Raw genomic sequence first — 21,306 nt, forward strand, 5'->3', positions numbered from 1 at the left:
CTCCCTCTGCTCTTGTCACACCTTTGATCTCTTTTTCTATTCTCCTGCTATTCCCTTGTTGTGCACCCTCCACGCTGTCTTTCTCCTGTTTGTCACCTCAGATTGTCAGGCTTCAGCTTGGATGCTGAATTTGGCAACGGCCCCATCCCATCTGTTAGAGGCAAGGTAGCTGACAGAGAGATATATAGCGAGAAAGGTGTGTAAGTGCGTGGGTGGGTGTGTGCATTGTGATGGCGTCTTGGTGTCAGTTTGTTGCCACGGTACATCTAATGTGTCACAGTGTAAAGATGCACTCATGGTGTGTGTGTGAGTGAGAGAGAGAGAGAGAGAGAGAGAGAGAGAGAGAGAGAGAGAGAGAGAGAGAGAGACATGGGAACACACTGCCTGTAGCATTTCAGTCCTGCAGGAGGCCCTCACAGGGTGTTTTATTGTATTCATGTATATGCTAAACATGCTCTCTTTGTCTATGTAAATAAATATGTATGAATGGAGGTGCAGGATAGACTACAGACATCACACATGCACAAGCACACACACAAGAATAAATAACTGTGCGTGGTGTCTGAGTTTGTGAAACAAAACATGGACTGAAGGTGTGAACAGTGAGAGTGCAAAGTTACCTCTGCTATTATATAACTTTGTGTAATGTTTACAATATTTCTGTAGTGTATGTGGCTCCTGAACACACACACACACACACACACACACACACACACACACACACACACACACACACACACACACACACACACACACACACACGAGATCATCTTTTAAACTGATCAAACTTGAGGAAATGTCAACCATGCATCCTTTATCATGTTGCTCTGTAGCACAGTGCTGCCACTCTCTGGTGACTTCTAACCACTGCAGAAACACTTGGATGTATAGAACCGCTATTATTAATCCTCTTTTAATAATACACTGTCATTTCACGCGCCCCTTACAATCTATTTGCTTTTAATCTTTATGTATGTTTTTTTTTCTAGCAAATGAAACAAATTTATTAAGATAATTTTAAAAGTTTTAAACTGTGTTGTCTTATGCTGAAGACATTCATTTCTAGAAATATTGTGAGACATTTATAATGCACTGACATTTTTTCCCGCTTGTTCTCACGCCTTTGAGAGATTCTTGTATCTGCTCAAACTCACACACCATCCAAATTCAGTTTGCACTATCCTAAGAGGACTTTTAAGAAGAATTTTATTATTTAGATGCACAATGAAAAATGTAAAAATTCAAAGGATTACTGGAATGCAAATTTATTACTGACCATTTTCTACTGTTGCTGGCAGCCTCCAAAAATCAGTCACCAGATCAGAGAAGACACTGAAAAATCTACTGTATCAAAGAAACAGTAGATAAATCCCCAGATTTCATTTTCTCCATCCCAGTGATGCTGTTCTGGGTTCATATACAGCATTTTCTGTTACAGTAAGATCATATTAATGAGCCCCATGTCCCCGGTACCGGGGGCAAAAAGGAGGAGATCATGTTTAATCGGTTATAACACGGGGTAAGAAATATAAGTCCAGACATGTGTGGTATCCACAGAAACCTCTGAATCTCAGCTAAAGTGTCATATAAACCATTTCTACAACCACCAAACACATCAAAAACAAGCTGTGATTAAACGAGCAGTTACGGAAATGCACAAAAGTCCGCTAAACAAACAAAACCGAACAAGAAATTCTGCAGACTTCATGTAACCGGCTAAAGAAAGGCTGGTTATCTTCCAGAGCTATTACTGACTCCACACACCAAGTTTCACCACGATCAGACCAAAATTCACTGAATGAACCGCAAAAGAAGACCACAAAAACACATTGCGGTGCAAATGCGCTAAGACAGAAATTGGCTTATCATCCCGATTTCCTCTTTATTTTCGCAGGTAGCCGGTAGCCACGTGATTTTCAGCAGTTACCACGGGTACCTAGCTGCATCAGAGCTGTTTTCCGTCAACAACTGTGATCCTATTGGCTCAAACAATTAAAAAGCGGTGTCAATCATGCAAATTGACCAAAAGAAACCAAAGTTACAGCCCCTCAGAGTTTAAAGTTTAAATCTGTGGTTAATTCTTCAAAAATATATATATTAAAAAAAAGTATTTTTAGGCCTGTTAATAAAATTAATTAACTTCTGCTCTTTAATACCTAAAAATTCCAATTCCAGTCCAATTGTGTGCCAAAATTGGACATTTTTGTACAATGTGTGGATATGTATTGACAGTGCTGTAATTTTTCACCGTTTGGCATTAGAAACAAATATTTGCAAATAAATATTTTTAAAAGGGTTATATGCTAAAAAGTAAAAAACAAAAAACAAAAGGCAAGGATAAAATCTACTTACTTTTTCTGTGTTCCAGTCTCAGTAACTTTGACACAGTAATATCTGCTTCAGTATTTACACCTCTGATGAAATTTCACAAGTGTTAGCTTTATTTTGATACCAAGATTGTAAGCACAGAGTTTGTAATTGCAGAGAAATAATCAATTACATTTGGGCATTTCATTTTTGAGCAGGAAGCTCAGAAACCCCTTTGGGGCTTAAGAGGCTAACTGTACGACAGCCTCTGTGTTTCTCCTATTACCAGTGTGACCACCCTGACTCTCTAAAGAAAACCCTTTCTCCAGTCCAGAGTAATTTTTGGGGGGTGATGTAATATTGATAGAGAGTTAATCCCATACAGCTTATGACAAAATTTGATCCGAAGTGATTGATGGCCCTAATCACGACCTTTTGACCTCCCGCCCCTCCCCCCCGGAAGCGTGTAATGAGCGTGACGAATCGCATCCGGAGAAGGGGGGTGGGAAACCCCCCGCGTGACGAATCGCATCCTGAGAAGGGGGGGTGAACCCCGGAAGCGCGTCATCTGTTGTTGGGAAAAAAAAGTTTTTAGAGGGAGGGGGGAAACCTCCGGAAGCGCGTCATCTGTTGTTGGGAAAAAAAGTTTTTAGAGGGAGGGGGAAACCTCCGGAAGCGCGCCATCTGTTGGAGGGGAATAAAAAAGCAGAGAGGTGGAGTCCGTCACAATTTCTAAGGCCCAGACGCAAGATGGATTTCCTTCTGCAGCCCCGCAGCGTTCCTGTGTCCGATGAGATCTGCTCTCCCAAAGAAGAAGGCTTTGAATATGACATATTCAAATACAGCATATTTACTATGGAAGGCCTCGATCCGGACCTTATGACCCTACCGGAAATACTCCGGAAGTGTCTAGTCATTTTCAGACCTGTTGCGTCATGTTCCCTAAGCACAGCGGTGATGCAGCAGATGATTCTGTGATGTATAGAGAGACAGAGCGGATGTAATTTTACTTTCTTAAGCTGCACCGGCGTTTGTAATGGAAATAAAGAGTGACTTCCTGTAGAGATTTCAATAGTATTTTATTTTCCTATAATACAGACGCTGTAAAAAACCTTTAAGATACACCATAGCTTGTGATGAAAAGAAGAACTTTCTATCCGCTTGTAACCTACAGGCTGCCTATGTGTAAAAAACGAATAACTATCCCTTAGTGAATACTACTTTTCCTTTTGAGAGACTGAAAAACAAACCAGCGACAGGCGATCTTGTTTCACTCACACACACACACACACACACACACACACACACACACACACACACACACACACACACACCGCGGGTCAAGGAGGAGTGAGACGGCAGAATAGTTTTTTTCTTCATTACTTTTACAATGGGATTTCTCAATAGATAGAAAATGATGACGCTGAGGAGTCAACATCCGATATTATCATTGCTTGTAACCCGGTAAATAATTTCGTACATCTCCCCATAAAACAAGTCTTAGTGGAAAAAAGCTCATATTCGAATAAGTTTATTCCCCTCTGTGGGAAAGAGTTTTTTTCTCAGAGTCAACCATGAGGCGAGTTTTGTCAACAGCAAGAACAAAGCCAGACAACTGTTGCCCATAAGGTAAAACAAATATCCGCCTCTAAGTCGTATTTTACCGTTGCAGAATGTGGAAAACAGACAGCGTTCACAAGAAGGCATTCAAAAAAAAGGAAATTGGATACCCCAACTCTCCCGACTGCACACACACACACACACACACACACACACACACACACACACACACACACACACACACACACGCTTGCATAGATAAACTCTGAATATAGTAGTGGGACTTCAGCTGTTTATGTAACTATCTTAAGACTTTTGTGTCTACAATAATTAGTTTCCTTGGAACCAGATCCCTACCTGTTAATAATTCTCCACTGTACCCATGGTTCAGAAAATTACAGTCAGCCTGCCAGGGACACGTCACTCAGAGAGCTTTTAGAAACATGAGAGGCATCCATACATTTAGAGCACGGGCCTGTTATCAGAAAAAAGTACAAGCCGGAGTTGAATGGTGTTCAGTTTCACCTTCCTTCCTGTTGCTCTATGACGTAGTTTGAAACAGAAACCACAAGTGAGTCAGTCTCGGGTCGAGGTTAGGATTTCCAAAATCAGAGTTCACACACATGTAGCTCTTGATCATATATGTTCATATGTTAACAGTCTTTTTCTTCCCCTTCTTTATTTCTGCGGGAGTCAGGTGGCAGGAGCTCTGTGGAGGTATTTCATCTCCAAAGGCATTGAGTATCTGGACACTGTGTTTTTCATCCTGAGGAAAAAATTTAACCAGGTCACCTTCCTGCACGTCTACCATCATTGCTCCATGTTCACGCTCTGGTGGATTGGCATCAAGTGGGTGGCAGGAGGACAGTGTGAGTAGCTTACAACACAGCAGACATCAGCTATATGATATCGTTAGCTTCATAGCATAAGTGCCTAAGTCATTGACTTAGTCAAATGACTTAGGCACTTATGCTATGAAGCTAACGATATATATATGAATTTATCAGCATTGCTGTTGATAAAGCCTTCACCGGCTCTGTAGTTTTGTGGTTTATACTGGGTGAGGGCTGGGAAGAGACACAAATGCCTTGGTGGATGCTTCAGGAAGCTAAACCAAACATGTGGAGCTACTTGTCTATAAACCTTTTATTCACTACTGGTTAATGTATTCATTATTGTTGTTTGTTGAGCTTATTTTTTTTTTTTTTATAATATGCATCTGCATATTAACAGCCATGCTAGCAACTCTGTAAAGGTATACCACAGGCAGAGGAGCACTTTGAGCTAAGTGCTAATGCCAACAAGGCAGAGGAGCACTTTGAGAGTAATAGCATTTAATCGCTGAAGTTTACTATTGGGTACAATGTTTATCATGTTCACAGTATGTATTTAGCATGATAACACGCTATCACTTGCTAATTAGTAAACACAGGTGCAGCTATATGTATATTTGCAAGTAGATGATTGTGACTGAGAGTAAACTGAGTCTGAACACTGATGAGGAAGCTAGATGACAAATTTCACTGAAACCCACAAGCATAGTATCGTCATATGTAGCTTGGATAGTTTAATCTGGATTCATGGGCCCCTGGACCTACACTTGTTTGTATCTCCCACCCCCTCAACTATTGTCTTTTTATTGGATACAGACAGCAGGAGTTCAGAGCAACTCAGTTTAAGATTTTTTTTAACTATAGTAAGCAGAACAAAATTAAAAACTTATTGTTTCTTCTACTGCAGCATTCTTTGGTGCACATATGAATGCGATGATCCATGTCCTGATGTACCTGTATTACAGTCTTGCCTCCTGTGGACCTAAGATCCAAAAGTACCTGTGGTGGAAGAAGTATCTGACAATTATCCAGATGGTAGGTTGATTTCCAGGGTGGCTGATTTTGAAATTAAATATACTGATTGTAGGGATCATTTGACTGAAAATCATTCTTCTTGCTATGAAAGAATGGTGAAAACACAATATGGTGCAAAAGCATAACTCTTATTCTCTCTTTGGGGCTCAGATTCAGTTCCATGTCACCATCGGTCACACGGCCTTGTCTCTCTATCTCTAAAGACAGAGCACATATCTGAACCACTGGAACACAGAGGTAAGAGAAATCTGTGGAGATACATGCGAAGGATTAAACTATAAATTAGTTAATATTAGATTATTTCTGCCAAGAAAAATGTTGCCTGAGTTGATGTAGCAGTAATCTTGTTTGCGTTGGCCATGTTTCTTTTGGTTTGTGTTACCTTACCTGCTTTTCTTTCATACTCTCTTTAGGTAATAAAGCCACATCTTTACCATGAAGCTACCTTTGGCTCTGGTGTTTGCACTCACCCTCCCCATCATCAGGGCTCAGGTTCCTCACTGGGGTCCGTGTCCAGAGCCTGCTGTTCAACCCCCCGTCAGCCTTAAACAGGTACCAGTGACGATGCAGACTGTGCAGAATATGCTGAACACATTAGGCGTGAATGTCATGAGATACTTCTTCTCTCGCATAGTTTGAAAAGGAAAAAGCTGACACCACAAACATTATCAGAGATTTCTGTTAAACGAGAATTTATTAATATAAATATTGTTTTCATGTGAAAAAATAATTTAATTTATTAAAAGTACTTTTTATTTATATAGTTTATAATATATAAAAAAAAAACACCCAGCACGCCCCTGCGGGCGGTTTATCCTTCAAGCTCGGGTCCTCTACCAGAGGCCTGGGAGCTTGAGGGTCCTGCGCAGTATCTTAGCTGTTCCCAGGACTGCGCTCTTCTGGACAGAGATCTCCGATGTTATTCCCGGGATCTGCTGGAGCCACTCGCCTAGCTTGGGAGTCACCGCACCTAGTGCTCCGATTACCACGGGGACCACCGTTACCTTCACCCTCCACATCCTCTCCAGCTCTTCTCTGAGCCCTTGGTATTTCTCCAGCTTCTCGTGTTCCTTCTTCCTGATATTGCTGTCATTCGGAACCGCTACATCGATCACTACGGCCGTCTTCTTCTGTTTGTCTACCACCACTATGTCCGGTTGGTTAGCCACCACCATTTTGTCCGTCTGTATCTGGAAGTCCCACAGGATCTTAGCTCGGTCATTCTCCACCACCCTTGGGGGCATCTCCCATTTTGACCTCGGGACTTCCAGGTTATACTCGGCACAGATGTTCCTGTACACTATGCCGGCCACTTGGTTATGGCGTTCCATGTATGCCTTGCCTGCTAGCATCTTGCACCCTGCTGTTATGTGCTGGATTGTCTCTGGGGCATCTTTACACAGCCTGCACCTGGGGTCTTGCCTGGTGTGATAGACCCCAGCCTCTATGGATCTTGTACTCAGAGCTTGTTCTTGTGCTGCCATGATTAGTGCCTCTGTGCTGTCTTTCAGTCCAGCTTTGTCCAGCCACTGGTAGGATTTCTGGATATCAGCCACCTCCTCTATCTGCCGGTGGTACATACCGTGCAGGGGCCTGTCCTTCCATGATGGTTCCTCGTCTCCCTCCTCTTTCTTAGGTTTCTGCTGCCTGAGGTATTCACTGAGCACTCGGTCAGTTGGGGCCATCTTCCCAATGTATTCTTGGATGTTCCTTGTCTCATCCTGGACTGTGGTGCTGACACTCACCAGTCCCCGGCCCCCTTCCTTCCGCTTAGCGTACAGCCTCAGGGTGCTGGACTTGGGGTGAAACCCTCCATGCATGGTCAGGAGCTTTCTTGTCTTTATGTCAGTGGCTTCTATCTCCTCCTTTGGCCAGCCTATTACCCCAGCAGGGTACCTGATCACGGGCAGGGCGTATGTGTTGATGGCCCGGATCTTGTTCTTACCATTCAGCTGACTCCTCAGGACTTGCCTGACCCTCTGCAGGTACTTGGTGGTTGCAGCCTTTCTAGCGGCCTCTTCATGGTTCCCATTTGCCTGCGGGATCCCCAGGTACTTGTAACTGTCCTCTATGTCTGCAATGTTGCCTTCTGGTAGTTCAATCCCCTCAGTTCTGACTACCTTCCCTCTCTTTGTTACCATCCGACTACACTTCTCCAGTCCGAACGACATTCCAATGTCATTGCTGTATAGCCTGGTAGTGTGGATCAGTGAATCGATGTCTCGTTCACTCTTGGCATACAGCTTGATGTCATCCATGTACAGGAGGTGGCTGACAACTGCTCCGTTCCGTAGTCGGTATCCGTAGCCAGTCTTGTTAATGATCTCACTGAGGGGGTTCAGGCCTATGCAGAACAGCAGTGGGGACAGAGCATCTCCTTGGTAGATCCCGCACTTGATGGTAACTTGTGCTATGGGCTTGGAGTTGGCCTCTAGTGTTGTACGCCACATCCCCATTGAGTTCCTGATGAAGGCTCTTAGGGTCCCATTGATCTTGTACAATTCTAGGCATTCCAGTATCCAGCTGTGGGGCATTGAGTCATAGGCCTTCTTGTAATCAATCCAGGCAGTGCACAGGTTGGTCAGTCTGGTCTTGCAGTCTCGGCTGATTGTTCTGTCTACCAGTAGCTGGTGTTTTGCACCTCTGGTATTCTTGCCAATTCCTTTCTGTGTCCCGCTCATGTATTGACCCATGTGCCTGTTCATCTTAGCCGATATGATGCCTGACAGGAGCTTCCATGTAGTACTGAGGCAGGTTATTGGTCGGTAGTTGGAGGGGACCGGTCCCTTCTTGGGGTCCTTGGGGATCAGGACCGTCCGGCCTTCAGTTAGCCATTCCGGGTGTCTCTCGTTAACTAGCAGCTGGTTCATTTGTGCTGCCAGACGCTCGTGGAGTGCAGTCAGCTTCTTCAGCCAGTAGGCGTGAACCATGTCGGGCCCTGGTGCTGTCCAACTCTTCATACTGGAGACCCTTTCTTGGATATCTGCCACTGTGATGGTTACTGGACCCTGTTCAGGGAGGTCGCTGTGGTCTGCCCTCAGATCCACTAGCCACTGAGCATTGCCGTTATGGGTTGCATCCTTCTCCCATATGCTCTTCCAGTATTGCTCCGTCTCCAGCCTTGGTGGTGCTGTTCTCTTATTGTTCCCTTGCCACTGAGAGTACACCTTTGCTGGTTCTGTGGAGAACAGCTGGTTTATTCTCCTGCCTTCTATCTCTCTGGTGTACCTCCTCAAGCGGCTGGCCAAGGCTGTGAGTCTTTGCTTGGCAGTTTCCAAGGCCTCAGGTATGGACAGCTTGCTGTATTTCTTAGGCACCTTATTTGTCGCACCTTTCTGCAACTCTGTTAGTTGGCTAACCTCCCTCCGTGCTACTTTGATCTTGCCCTCTAGCCTCCTTCTCCATGGAGGGTACTGCCCCTTGTGGCTGTTCAACTTGTAGCCAAGCATCTCACTGATCACTGCTGCCGTACTGTAGATCAGCTTGTTAGTGTCGGTAATCGTGGTTGTAGGTATTGCCCGTAGTGCTGCATTAACATCATCTAGCAGACCTTCTGAGGGTACTTCACGTAATCTTGGTAACCGGCTACGGGGGATCCAGGTTTCAAGCTTGGCCATGATCCTATTTTTCAGGTCAGTTCCTCTCGCACTCAACGATCCTTCTCCTATCGCACTTGGGGCTATGTACCCAATCTCGGGTGGGGGTGATGATATCTCCCCCCTGACCTGGCGTCCTGACTCCTCCTTGCCGTAGCATTTGTGTTGTACCTCGTCAATCTCTAGCTGTGAGAGCAGTCCCTTCTTTCGAATGTTGGAACACTGAGCTACTAGTTGTTTCGCCGTCATTGTGGATGTTGGGTATCGAAGAATCCATAGGTCCCTCATCCTATTCATGTAGCCCCTTCCGCCGGGGTTACTTGCGTAGTAGCATTCCAACAACGCCCTGTTTTCGTCCCTTGCCCACCGATGCCTTCTTGTTCCAGTAGCCCACTTTTCGTCAGGGTGCCCTGGTTCCTCAACACCTGACGCGGACCTTGTTGATCCGGGCGACGTCCGAGCCGGCATGCCTTCATATTTATCTGTCTCGCTCATGTCTGCGGTAGGCTTGCTTAGCATAGGGGGTCTAGCCTTAGGACCCTTACTGGATACAGACGCCCCAGGCAGGAATCGAACTTGCGATCCTCTGTTCCAAAGGCGTGTAGTTTAACCACTACGCTATCCAGCTGCTAATATATATATATATATATATATATATATATATATATAATTTTTTTTTCAGCATTTCAGCATAATCTTTGTTGTAAGTCAACTCAGTACCCAAAGTATTGTGTAAGTAAAGCTTTTCAGTACCTTTAATAGCATAGAAATGTGCATACATTAGTACAATAACTGAATAAATGAAGACAGACTTTTTCCCAGAGGGGAAACTTGGCAAAACATTGTGTTTACGTAATTACTTCCTCAGCTGGTGTAGAGTAGGTTTTTATAAAACACATACCATATATCAGAGTATGTAGATTTATTCATAGTCTGCCGACCCCCTCTTCTTCTTCTCTGTGTTGGTGTTGTTGTTCGTGTGCGTGTGTGTGTGCGTGCCTTAGAAGTCAATTAATACATTAGCCATACTTAAAAAACATCTGAATTTCATTTAGAACTGAGATTCTAAGTTGTAAGCAGAAATCTTATGCACAGCCAGAAACATGTTTCCCCACTTTCACAATGCTGAGGTGTCAAATCCACAACCCCCAACAAATGGTTTGTTACACGCGGGTGTGAAGGGCAAGCTTTACTTACACAGCCTCACACACAGTAGATTTTTAAAGTTTTTGGGTACAGGGGTTTAGCCACAGATGCAACATCCACTTTTGATAAAGATCCCTCCACCTGTTTATTTCTTAAGAAATTAAGCATCTTTATTAAGCTCTTATTTATAATTGTCTACACAATAATAGACACCGTGTGCTCTGTGACATTATAGTCTTCTACTGCTGCTTCCATCGGTTTGCATTTTAAACTCCCAGCCTTTCAGTTTGTTATGAACGACTTTATATCACAAAATGTTAGAAATATAAAGTGATCCATGCGACTTTTTTATTTTTTTTATTTTATTTATTTTTTTATTTTCTGTTTGATGGAAGGACTTAAGACACGAGTTATTTAAACAATTCTAAATGACAGTGTGATGGCCATAGCACTTTATGCGGGTCAAATGTGTTAAGGATAATGTTTATCAATGTAAAATTGCAAAGAACTTGTGGATAGATTATAACATTTTGTAAACTGTTACCTCAGAAGCTGTACTGGTAGATCTATGTATGTAAGGTAAAACTATCCACAGTACTTCCACTTAAGTAGCTAAACACATAAAGTCACCCTTACCAATAATCCGCTGCTCCTTGAAAAAGTAGCACAAACAGACAACTGATTGAGCAATGATAAGTAGAGCTACCCGAGGCCGAGACTCAAGCAGAAGAAAATTAAAAGTTGTTGTTTTTGTGGCTCGAAAAATTAAAGAAAGTATGTTTAATAATTCAACAAGACCCGCACCTTCAACACATGTACATTCAAATTCTGGTACAGGCTCATCATTGCTGCTGTTCAATAGTTTTTATCCGTTTGAAAAAGTCATTTTACGGCTTTAATGTTTCCAGCTGATAAGGAGAATGAGCGCGTTTTAAATGAGCGTTCAAAGGCTTTAAACATCTGCTTTGTCTGTAACGACAGTATCAAACTACAGAGCATTGTTTTTACTAAAATTCAACATTTTCAGATGAAAATTTGGCTGCTTTTTGTTTTTTTCACTGTAACACCCACCTCAACGCCATTTTTAGGATATTCTTGGTGATCCCACCTTTTTCATATTTATGCTTCTGGCACTGAGGGTATCTGATACGCATGTTGTCACTGTGTTTGTACTACCAGCTGTGAGGGCTCTGCCTTTGCTTTGAGCAGTCTGTTTTTATTTTGTCTCGTGACTGTGTGTGTGTGTGTGTGTGTGTGTGTGTTTTTTTTTTTTTTTCAAACGAGATCCTCGTCAGTTTGATTTTGTTACCACAAACTTTGTGTGAAGTTCACAACAGAGGTAAAGAGATTTAAACACCCCAGTTTAAGGAGGCAGGCAGGCAGGGGTTGGACCACCTGCACAGGACAGGTGAAGCAGAGAGTGTCGGGGGGAGATGTGCAACAGAAGCAGAGGGAACATTTTACTAGATGGTAAATGACAGATTTAGGTGATTAAGGATTTGTTGACAAGATTAAAAGACACGTCCGTCAGAGTTCAACAACATTACAGTTTGATTAAATAAAAAGTTTTTAAACTACACAAGGGTCATTTTCTCCTCTGATAGTAAGCATATTAAACATGTCAAGAAAGAAAGAGTATAAAGAAAAATAGTAAATGTGTGTCTAATTAAACTCTTCCTGTGAACCTTATATCATCCTTTAATATGTTCGGTGTTACAAACTTGAAGAAGCACAGAAAAGATCATCAGACATTAATCTAATCAGTTTTCAGCCTTCATTCATATTGAAAAGTTGAAATATGAATGAAGACCCAAGACCCTGCTAGACCCAAGTGCAGCGTTTAACACCGTTGGCCAGAACATTTTATTACAGCTATTATTAAATGGAGAGTCCTCTTCACACACTGAGGTTAATTATGAAGCTCCACAGGCTTCTGTGCAAAGACCAGATTTGTTTACATTATACGTGCTTTAGAAGACATAGCATAGCATACATTTTCACTGCTATGCATAAGATACCCGCTTTTATTGGTTAAACTGCCGGGATGTCTTAGACACATAATGAGCTTTAATTTTCTGCTTCTAAGTTCAGATAGAACTGAGGTTATTGTAACGGGGCGTAAAAAATCTTAGAAACACTGTGGCTAACAAGATCCTTACTCTGGATGGCATCGCCTTGAGCCGCCTGTTGTAGTGATTTGGCACATTATAAGTAAAATTGAAACATACAATCCCATAGCACAACATCAACATTTATTTATATACAAAAATAAAAATGCTTTTTCAGAAAAGAATTGTAACTTCACAATTCATCACCGATTATGTGGGTACATAGGGTAAGTCCTCATCATTATCCCATAGCTGTTCCGGTAATCTCTCAGGGCCTTGGAAGGGTGGCCATGTCCAGTCTACCTCATCAATGTCGGGAGAGTCGCCGACGATGGACATTGACAACGAGGAAGATTTTTTGTATTTCGGCGACTCTCCCGACATAAAGTAGCGGCTTATAGCCCGACATTTACGGTAAACACAATGTTTTGCCAAGTTTCCCCTCTGGGAAAAAGTCTGTCTTCATTTATTCAGTTATTGTACTAATGTATGCACATTTCTATGCTATTAAAGGTACTGAAAAGCTTTACTTACACAATACTTTGGGTACTGAGTTGACTTACAACAAAGATTATGCTGAAATGCTGAAAAAAAAAAAAAAAAAAAAAAAAAAAATATATATATATATATATATATATATATATATATATATATATATATATATATATATATATATATATATATATATATATATATATATTATAAACTATATAAATAAAAAGTACTTTTAATAAATTAAATTATTTTTTCACATGAAAACAATATTTATATTAATAAATTCTCGTTTAACAGAAATCTCTGATAATGTTTGTGGTGTCAGCTTTTTCCTTTTCAAACTGTGCGAGAGAAGAAGTATCTCATGACATTCACGCCTAATGTGTTCAGCATATTCTGCACAGTCTGCATCGTCACTGGTACCTGTTTAAGGCTGACGGGGGGTTGAACAGCAGGCTCTGGACACGGACCCCAGTGAGGAACCTGAGCCCTGATGATGGGGAGGGTGAGTGCAAACACCAGAGCCAAAGGTAGCTTCATGGTAAAGATGTGGCTTTATTACCTAAAGAGAGTATGAAAGAAAAGCAGGTAAGGTAACACAAACCAAAAGAAACATGGCCAACGCAAACAAGATTACTGCTACATCAACTCAGGCAACATTTTTCTTGGCAGAAATAATCTAATATTAACTAATTTATAGTTTAATCCTTCGCATGTATCTCCACAGATTTCTCTTACCTCTGTGTTCCAGTGGTTCAGATATGTGCTCTGTCTTTAGAGATAGAGAGACAAGGCCGTGTGACCGATGGTGACATGGAACTGAATCTGAGCCCCAAAGAGAGAATAAGAGTTATGCTTTTGCACCATATTGTGTTTTCACCGTTCTTTCATAGCAAGAAGAATGATTTTCAGTCAAATGATCCCTACAATCAGTATATTTAATTTCAAAATCAGCCACCCTGGAAATCAACCTACCATCTGGATAATTGTCAGATACTTCTTCCACCACAGGTACTTTTGGATCTTAGGTCCACAGGAGGCAAGACTGTAATACAGGTACATCAGGACATGGATCATCGCATTCATATGTGCACCAAAGAATGCTGCAGTAGAAGAAACAATAAGTTTTTAATTTTGTTCTGCTTACTATAGTTAAAAAAAATCTTAAACTGAGTTGCTCTGAACTCCTGCTGTCTGTATCCAATAAAAAGACAATAGTTGAGGGGGTGGGAGATACAAACAAGTGTAGGTCCAGGGGCCCATGAATCCAGATTAAACTATCCAAGCTACATATGACGATACTATGCTTGTGGGTTTCAGTGAAATTTGTCATCTAGCTTCCTCATCAGTGTTCAGACTCAGTTTACTCTCAGTCACAATCATCTACTTGCAAATATACATATAGCTGCACCTGTGTTTACTAATTAGCAAGTGATAGCGTGTTATCATGCTAAATACATACTGTGAACATGATAAACATTGTACCCAATAGTAAACTTCAGCGATTAAATGCTATTACTCTCAACATGTTGCCTTGTTGGCATTAGCACTTAGCTCAAAGTGCTCCTCTGCCTGTGGTATACCTTTACAGAGTTGCTAGCATGGCTGTTAATATGCAGATGCATATTATAAAAAAAAAAAAAATAAGCTCAACAAACAACAATAATGAATACATTAACCAGTAGTGAATAAAAGGTTTATAGACAAGTAGCTCCACATGTTTGGTTTAGCTTCCTGAAGCATCCACCAAGGCATTTGTGTCTCTTCCCAGCCCTCACCCAGTATAAACCACAAAACTACAGAGCCGGTGAAGGCTTTATCAACAGCAATGCTGATAAATTCATATATATATCATATAGCTGATGTCTGCTGTGTTGTAAGCTACTCACACTGTCCTCCTGCCACCCACTTGATGCCAATCCACCAGAGCGTGAACATGGAGCAATGATGGTAGACGTGCAGGAAGGTGACCTGGTTAAATTTTTTCCTCAGGATGAAAAACACAGTGTCCAGATACTCAATGCCTTTGGAGATGAAATACCTCCACAGAGCTCCTGCCACCTGACTCCCGCAGAAATAAAGAAGGGGAAGAAAAAGACTGTTAACATATGAACATATATGATCAAGAGCTACATGTGTGTGAACTCTGATTTTGGAAATCCTAACCTCGACCCGAGACTGACTCACTTGTGGTTTCTGTTTCAAACTACGTCATAGAGCAACAGGAAGGAAGGTGAAACTGAACACCATTCAACTCCGGCTTGTACTTTTTTCTGATAACAGGCCCGTGCTCTAAATGTATGGATGCCTCTCATGTTTCTAAAAGCTCTCTGAGTGACGTGTCCCTGGCAGGCTGACTGTAATTTTCTGAACCATGGGTACAGTGGAGAATTATTAACAGGTAGGGATCTGGTTCCAAGGAAACTAATTATTGTAGACACAAAAGTCTTAAGATAGTAAGTTACATAAACAGCTGAAGTCCCACTACTATATTCAGAGTTTATCTATGCAAGCGTGTGTGTGTGTGTGTGTGTGTGTGTGTGTGTGTGTGTGTGTGTGTGTGTGTGTGTGTGTGTGTGTGTGTGTGTGTGTGTGTGTGTGTGTGTGTGTAACAAGCTCGCCTGTCGCTGGTTTGTTTTTCAGTCTCTCAAAAGGAAAAGTAGTATTCACTAAGGGATAGTTATTCGTTTTTTACACATAGGCAGCCTGTAGGTTACAAGCGGATAGAAAGTTCTTCTTTTCATCACAAGCTATGGTGTATCTTAAAGGTTTTTTTACAGCGTCTGTATTATAGGAAAATAAAATACTATTGAAATCTCTACAGGAAGTCACTCTTTATTTCCATTACAAACGCCGGTGCAGCTTAAGAAAGTAAAATTACATCCGCTCTGTCTCTCTATACATCACAGAATCATCTGCTGCATCACCGCTGTGCTTAGGGAACATGACGCAACAGGTCTGAAAATGACTAGACACTTCCGGAGTATTTCCGGTAGGGTCATAAGGTCCGGATCGAGGCCTTCCATAGTAAATATGCTGTATTTGAATATGTCATATTCAAAGCCTTCTTCTTTGGGAGAGCAGATCTCATCGGACACAGGAACGCTGCGGGGCTGCAGAAGGAAATCCATCTTGCGTCTGGGCCTTAGAAATTGTGACGGACTCCACCTCTCTGCTTTTTTATTCCCCTCCAACAGATGGCGCGCTTCCGGAGGTTTCCCCCTCCCTCTAAAAACTTTTTTTCCCAACAACAGATGACGCGCTTCCGGGGTTCACCCCCCCCCCCCTTCTCAGGATGCAATTCGACACGGTTAGCAACAGATGGCGCGCTTCCGGGGTTCACCCCCCCTTCTCAGGATGCGATTCGTCACGCGGGGGGTTTCCCACCCCCCTTCTCCGGATGCGAATCGTCTCGCTCATTACACGCTTCCGGGGGGGAGGGGCGGGAGGTCAAAAGGTCGTGATTAGGGCCATCAATCACTTCGGATCAAATTTTGTCATAAGCTGTATGGGATTAACTCTCTATTGATGTAAGGCATAATATTATGATCTCGGAGGTCTTAGAAAAATGTGTGCTGTCCTGATTTAAAACAGCACCTGCTTGGGGCTTAGGATGGACCTGTTTTAAACTTTGTTCTTTAAAAACATCTGCTGTGAGCCAGATTAGACTCTCTGCAGTTAGTCAATGGTGCACGGAGGAGGACATGCAGGAAGACACCATAGTGAAACATGACTTTGCTTCAGAGACAAAGTATTTTTGCAGCTAAAGGAGGGGTCCAGTAAAGAATTAATAATAAAAGGCTATGGGTGCTCAGGGATCCTTTTTTATGCACTTTATTTTTTTTTTGCTCTAAAACCCAGTACACGGTGTTCCAGCTATAAGAGACTCTAAACAATTCATGGAACTATATCAACTGCCTTAATTCTTTGTGGCTTTCATTCAACAAGCTGTTAGAAACATTCCTCAGACATGACGTTGACATGATAGCATCACACACTTGCAGCAGATTGGGCCAATGCTGCATATCCATGATGTGAATCTCCTGTTTAACCACATCCCAAAGGCGTGGAGGCCATTTGAGTACAGTGAACTCGTCTTCATGTCAAAGAAACCAGTTTGAGACTAAATGAGCTTTGTGACATGGTGTTTTACCCTGCTGGAACCAGCCATCATAAAGGGTAGGACACGGTGAGTAGCGATAGACACGATGTGGCATTTAAACAATGCTGAGGTGCTACTAAGGGGTCAAAAGTGAGAACTGTCTCTTGCTAGATATTTTCTTTATTTTGCACCATTTTCTGTAAACACTACAGATGGCTGTTTAGGAAAATCCCTGTAGATTAACAGTTTCTATAATACTCAGATCGGCCCATCTGGTACCAACAACCATGTTCAAAGTCAACGTTCTTCCTCATTCTGATGCAACTCTCAGTTTGAAGTTCAGCATGTTGCCTGGACCTTGTCTAGATGACTACAAAAAGTGTGAAAAGGTATACCTAATAAAGTGTCTGGTGATGATTTTTTACACACACACACACACACACACACACACACACACACACACACACACACACACACACACACACACACACACACACACACACACACACACACACACAATCAGTGGACCGAAGAACAGACCACAGCAACAAATGGCCAAATTACCAAAGCTTGGATCTGATTTCCCTTAACATGAATACTTGAATACTTAGCCCTGTACAAGTCTAACAGTACATTCATAACGTTAATCAGGACGTCAGTGTGGATGAAAACACCAGAGTGCAACCTCAGTGCTATTGCACAAATTAAGTGCAGAATGTACCAAGGTAATGCACTGTCCCCACTGCTGATCTGCACATGGGGGTTGGGACCTTTGCAGTTCATCACTAAGAACTGTTTCAAATATAGTTTCAGAAATGGAGCAACCATCACCACTTCCGCTACAAAGATGATATCAAGCTATATGCCAAGAGTGAGCGAGATATTGACAGGATGCAGTGAGGACGCAATGTCATTTGAACTGGATAAATGTGGCAGAACATTCCAAAGAGAGGGAAGTGGATCCATCCTAAAGGGGTGTAATGCAGAATAACAAATATACAGGACAGCTACAAGTACCTGGGCATCCCCAACAGGAACCATGTTGAACATGCAAGAAGATCACCCACAGCCAAATACCTCCAGAATGTAAGACAGATACTAAGAAGCCAGCTCAGGGATAGGAATAAGATCTGAGCCATCAATACAAACTGGTCATCAGATACCCAACTGGAAGAATAAGTGAACCACAGTAGGAGATACATGACACTGATGTCAAAACACGGAAACCTCAAAAGCAACAGAAAGAGGGACGAGCAGGATTTGTGAGTTTCAGAGCCACAGTTCAGGAGGAAATATGGATAATCTACTCGGATGGCCCTCCGAGATTAGCTCTCAAAGACTGACTCGGGCAGTTCAAGTCAGCCATTGATAGGGAACAGAAGGAGACATTATCATGGAAGATCCAGTACTTGCATGGGATGTACCATTGACAAATAGAGGAAGTGGGTGAGAAATCCTACCAGCCTAAAGGACATCACAGAGCTGTGATCCTGGCAGCACAACAATAGGCCCTAAGCATCGAAGTCACAACAGTGCTAAGGTCCTGTGATCCTTCTAATTCCAGACAAACAAGCAGCTGCATAGTGATTTGTGAATAGTTTAGGACAGGATTTTCCAACTCCAGGCCTCTGGTCTTGCATATTTTAGATCTCACCCTGGGTCAACACACCTGAATCAAATGATTAGTTCATTACCAGGCCTCTGGAGAACTTCAAGACATGTTGAGGAGGTCATTTAGCCTTTTAAATCAGCTGGAGTTGGACACCCCTGGTTTAAGATCTATAATAGGAAATCTTTCATTGTATTAAAAAAAGGCAAAAAGAAGGAAAAAAAAAAAGACTTAGCTACTGTATTTGCATAATAATAAAATTCCCTACAAAACAATGCTTGTGCTTGCAAAAGATATTTTTATATAATGAAACTGCAACTGCATATGCAGGAATGAATGATATAGCTCCATAATGTTGTGTAAATTTACCATCATGTTTAAAATTGGCAGCATGCCCCCTCAATCCCATCAACTCCCATATTTAAAGGCATACATTTTCAGGCACTGTACATTCATTTACACATGCACTGCAGAGTGCAAGTGTAAATGTTTGTCAATGTGAAACAATGCAGTGCTGAAAATAAGGGCACTGCTGGCTTACCTTGCCTGCATGCTGAAGGTGGAAACAGAATTGCACACAGTCGATAATGTAGAATCAGATAGCGTTTGGAAAAGCAACCTTAATTCCCCAAAGGAGGTTTTATTTTTTTCATAGCACTCTTTTCGCTTGATCACATAATCACTGCCTGATTAATATCAGATATGAACAGGTCAACAGGCTGCTAATGGGAGATGATAGCTTGTTTACCAGACAACCGCAGTCTGGGAATATGTGCAAGTGGGTGTATGAGGTTTCCTTTTTGAGTTAGATAAAGAATAGTGTGTGTTTGGTGCTAATGTGTTGAGGTGCACATAACTTTTGGACCACATGATTCATATAATTATCTTCACTTTTGTCTGCGAGCAGAACATGCCAAAATGTTATACTTTGGGCATCAGCGGTACCCAGTTGTTTTTTGTTTTTTAAATCCAGTTTGATTGTTTAAATATTTAACAATTTCAAATTTATCTGCTTTTAAAATTTCCCTCAGTTCAGACCAGAAATAGTGGATAAAAAATAAATCTGTGTACATCTGTGGTGCGAGGTCCTCACTGGCTCCAGCTGGAGCGCTGGCTGGCACACCTGTGTTTTATTAACTAATAACTCACCTGCTGCATTTCAGGATGGGCCCAGCTATCCACTCCTTGTCTGGTCATTTCAGCTGAGAGCATGTTAGCATGTCTTTGTTTGATTTGGTCTTTCTGGTACTTTCCCTTTAGTGGCTAAGACAGGTGGCAAAAGTACAGCCATTGTTCACTTAAAGTTGCAGTGTGTAAAATCTCCCCACTAGATATCAGTAGATTGCAGTCAGTGAGATTGTGTCTTCTTACCCCTCCCAATCAAGAGTGTAATCCTAGCTACAGTATCTGCTGTAGAGAAGCAAACTCGGTTGTGTTTACTCTGAAGGAGACCGTAAAACCTCATGAATGGAGTCTGACACAAGTTGAAATGCCAGTGAAACTCACATCTGTCTAATGATAGTGACGCTGTGCTGTGCTGTTAAGGACATCCTAAACCTTTCTGTCATTTTTGCCGCTGCTAGCTGGCAATGGGGAAGTAGATGTAACATTGCTAGAGTCAGACACTTATAAATAACACTTGTGAATAACCCCTTGATGTAAGAAATTCTTCAACATCTAGGACTAGCTAGATATTGAAGTATTGTCACTATAATTTATGGACATCTGCATCAAAAATGCATTTCTGGCTTCTTCTCACTTAGACTCCTGAGTGTAGTGCTGTAAATGATGCATAAATTATGCTAGTCTGCCTTTTTGTTTTAGCCTCTGTGTGTGAAAAGACATGCTCTTTTCCACCATGTGGAGAGAAGTTTAAAAAATGGTAATGATGAGATGATAACGAATGAAGGACACACAAACCAGGGAAGAGGAATTCAAAATAATAAGATAAAATCTCACATTTCAAAATAGCAGTAATGCAGTATTCCATGTCCATATCTCCAAAACCAAATCCTCAAATCATTGCAGCATTTTTTTTTCTCAAAAATCCAATGCCAGTTTCACCAATGCAGCTTCATGGCTAATCTCAGGTTTCCTTGATTTCTGTTCATTTTGCTGCTTTCCTGTAGCTCTGTTGAATCTCCGTGTGGTCTGGTGTATTGATCCTGCTGTGCCCACAGCTGTGCTGGCCTTCTGTCTCCTTTTATACCAGGTGACTGAGCCGGTGCAGTTCATTTCATATTTTTAGCACAAAATCACAACAGTCACCTTTTAAAGCACTTTATATTGTAAGGTAAAGAACCTACAATGAAATGAACCCCTCTTAGTAAGCATTTGGCGAAAGTGGAAAGACTCCTTTTTAAACAGGAAGAACCAGGTAAATTTTCAAAATAAAATGCAAATAGAAAACTATTTTGTACATAAAATATTAAAATTGGTTGAGCCCTACAACACATTAAGAATGGTAATGGATACACCATTACAACCTGTGTGCACTGATACAAAAAAAAAAAGG

The 21,306-nt window shown here is 41.9% G+C and overlaps 2 protein-coding genes and 2 long non-coding RNA genes across 4 annotated transcripts in view; 1 reads left to right on the forward strand and 3 right to left on the reverse strand.

The window, feature by feature from the left end:
* Nucleotides 1–9,886, reverse strand: part of LOC308384455 (uncharacterized protein) — a gene marked incomplete at its 3' end in the record, with an annotated part of 118,078 nt that extends 108,192 nt beyond the window's left edge. The window contains exon 1 of the mRNA XM_080863022.1: nucleotides 9,768–9,886. The remainder of the gene's footprint in view (nucleotides 1–9,767) is intronic.
* Nucleotides 4,248–6,279, forward strand: LOC308385226. Its single transcript, XR_013969478.1, has 4 exons — nucleotides 4,248–4,736; nucleotides 5,666–5,735; nucleotides 5,886–5,972; nucleotides 6,149–6,279. It is a non-coding gene; the product is annotated as an uncharacterized lncRNA (long non-coding RNA).
* LOC308384335 (uncharacterized protein) lies at nucleotides 6,512–9,870 on the reverse strand. The gene is made up of 2 exons (XM_080862837.1): nucleotides 9,461–9,870; nucleotides 6,512–6,943 (listed from the first exon to the last, which is right to left on the reverse strand). The coding sequence occupies exons 1-2, from the start codon at nucleotides 9,848–9,850 to the stop codon at nucleotides 6,569–6,571; spliced, it is 765 nt and encodes a 254-aa protein (XP_080718963.1). The 5' UTR covers nucleotides 9,851–9,870; the 3' UTR covers nucleotides 6,512–6,568.
* Nucleotides 9,887–13,509: 3,623 nt separating the features above from the next.
* LOC308384175 lies at nucleotides 13,510–15,545 on the reverse strand. Its single transcript, XR_013969282.1, has 4 exons — nucleotides 14,970–15,545; nucleotides 14,056–14,125; nucleotides 13,819–13,905; nucleotides 13,510–13,642 (listed from the first exon to the last, which is right to left on the reverse strand). It is a non-coding gene; the product is annotated as an uncharacterized lncRNA (long non-coding RNA).
* Nucleotides 15,546–21,306: the final 5,761 nt, after the last annotated feature.

The sequence above is a fragment of the Rhamphochromis sp. 'chilingali' genome, assembly GCF_963969265.1.
Source record: "Rhamphochromis sp. 'chilingali' genome assembly, chromosome: 17".
NCBI classification, from domain to species: domain Eukaryota; kingdom Metazoa; phylum Chordata; class Actinopteri; order Cichliformes; family Cichlidae; genus Rhamphochromis; species Rhamphochromis sp. 'chilingali'.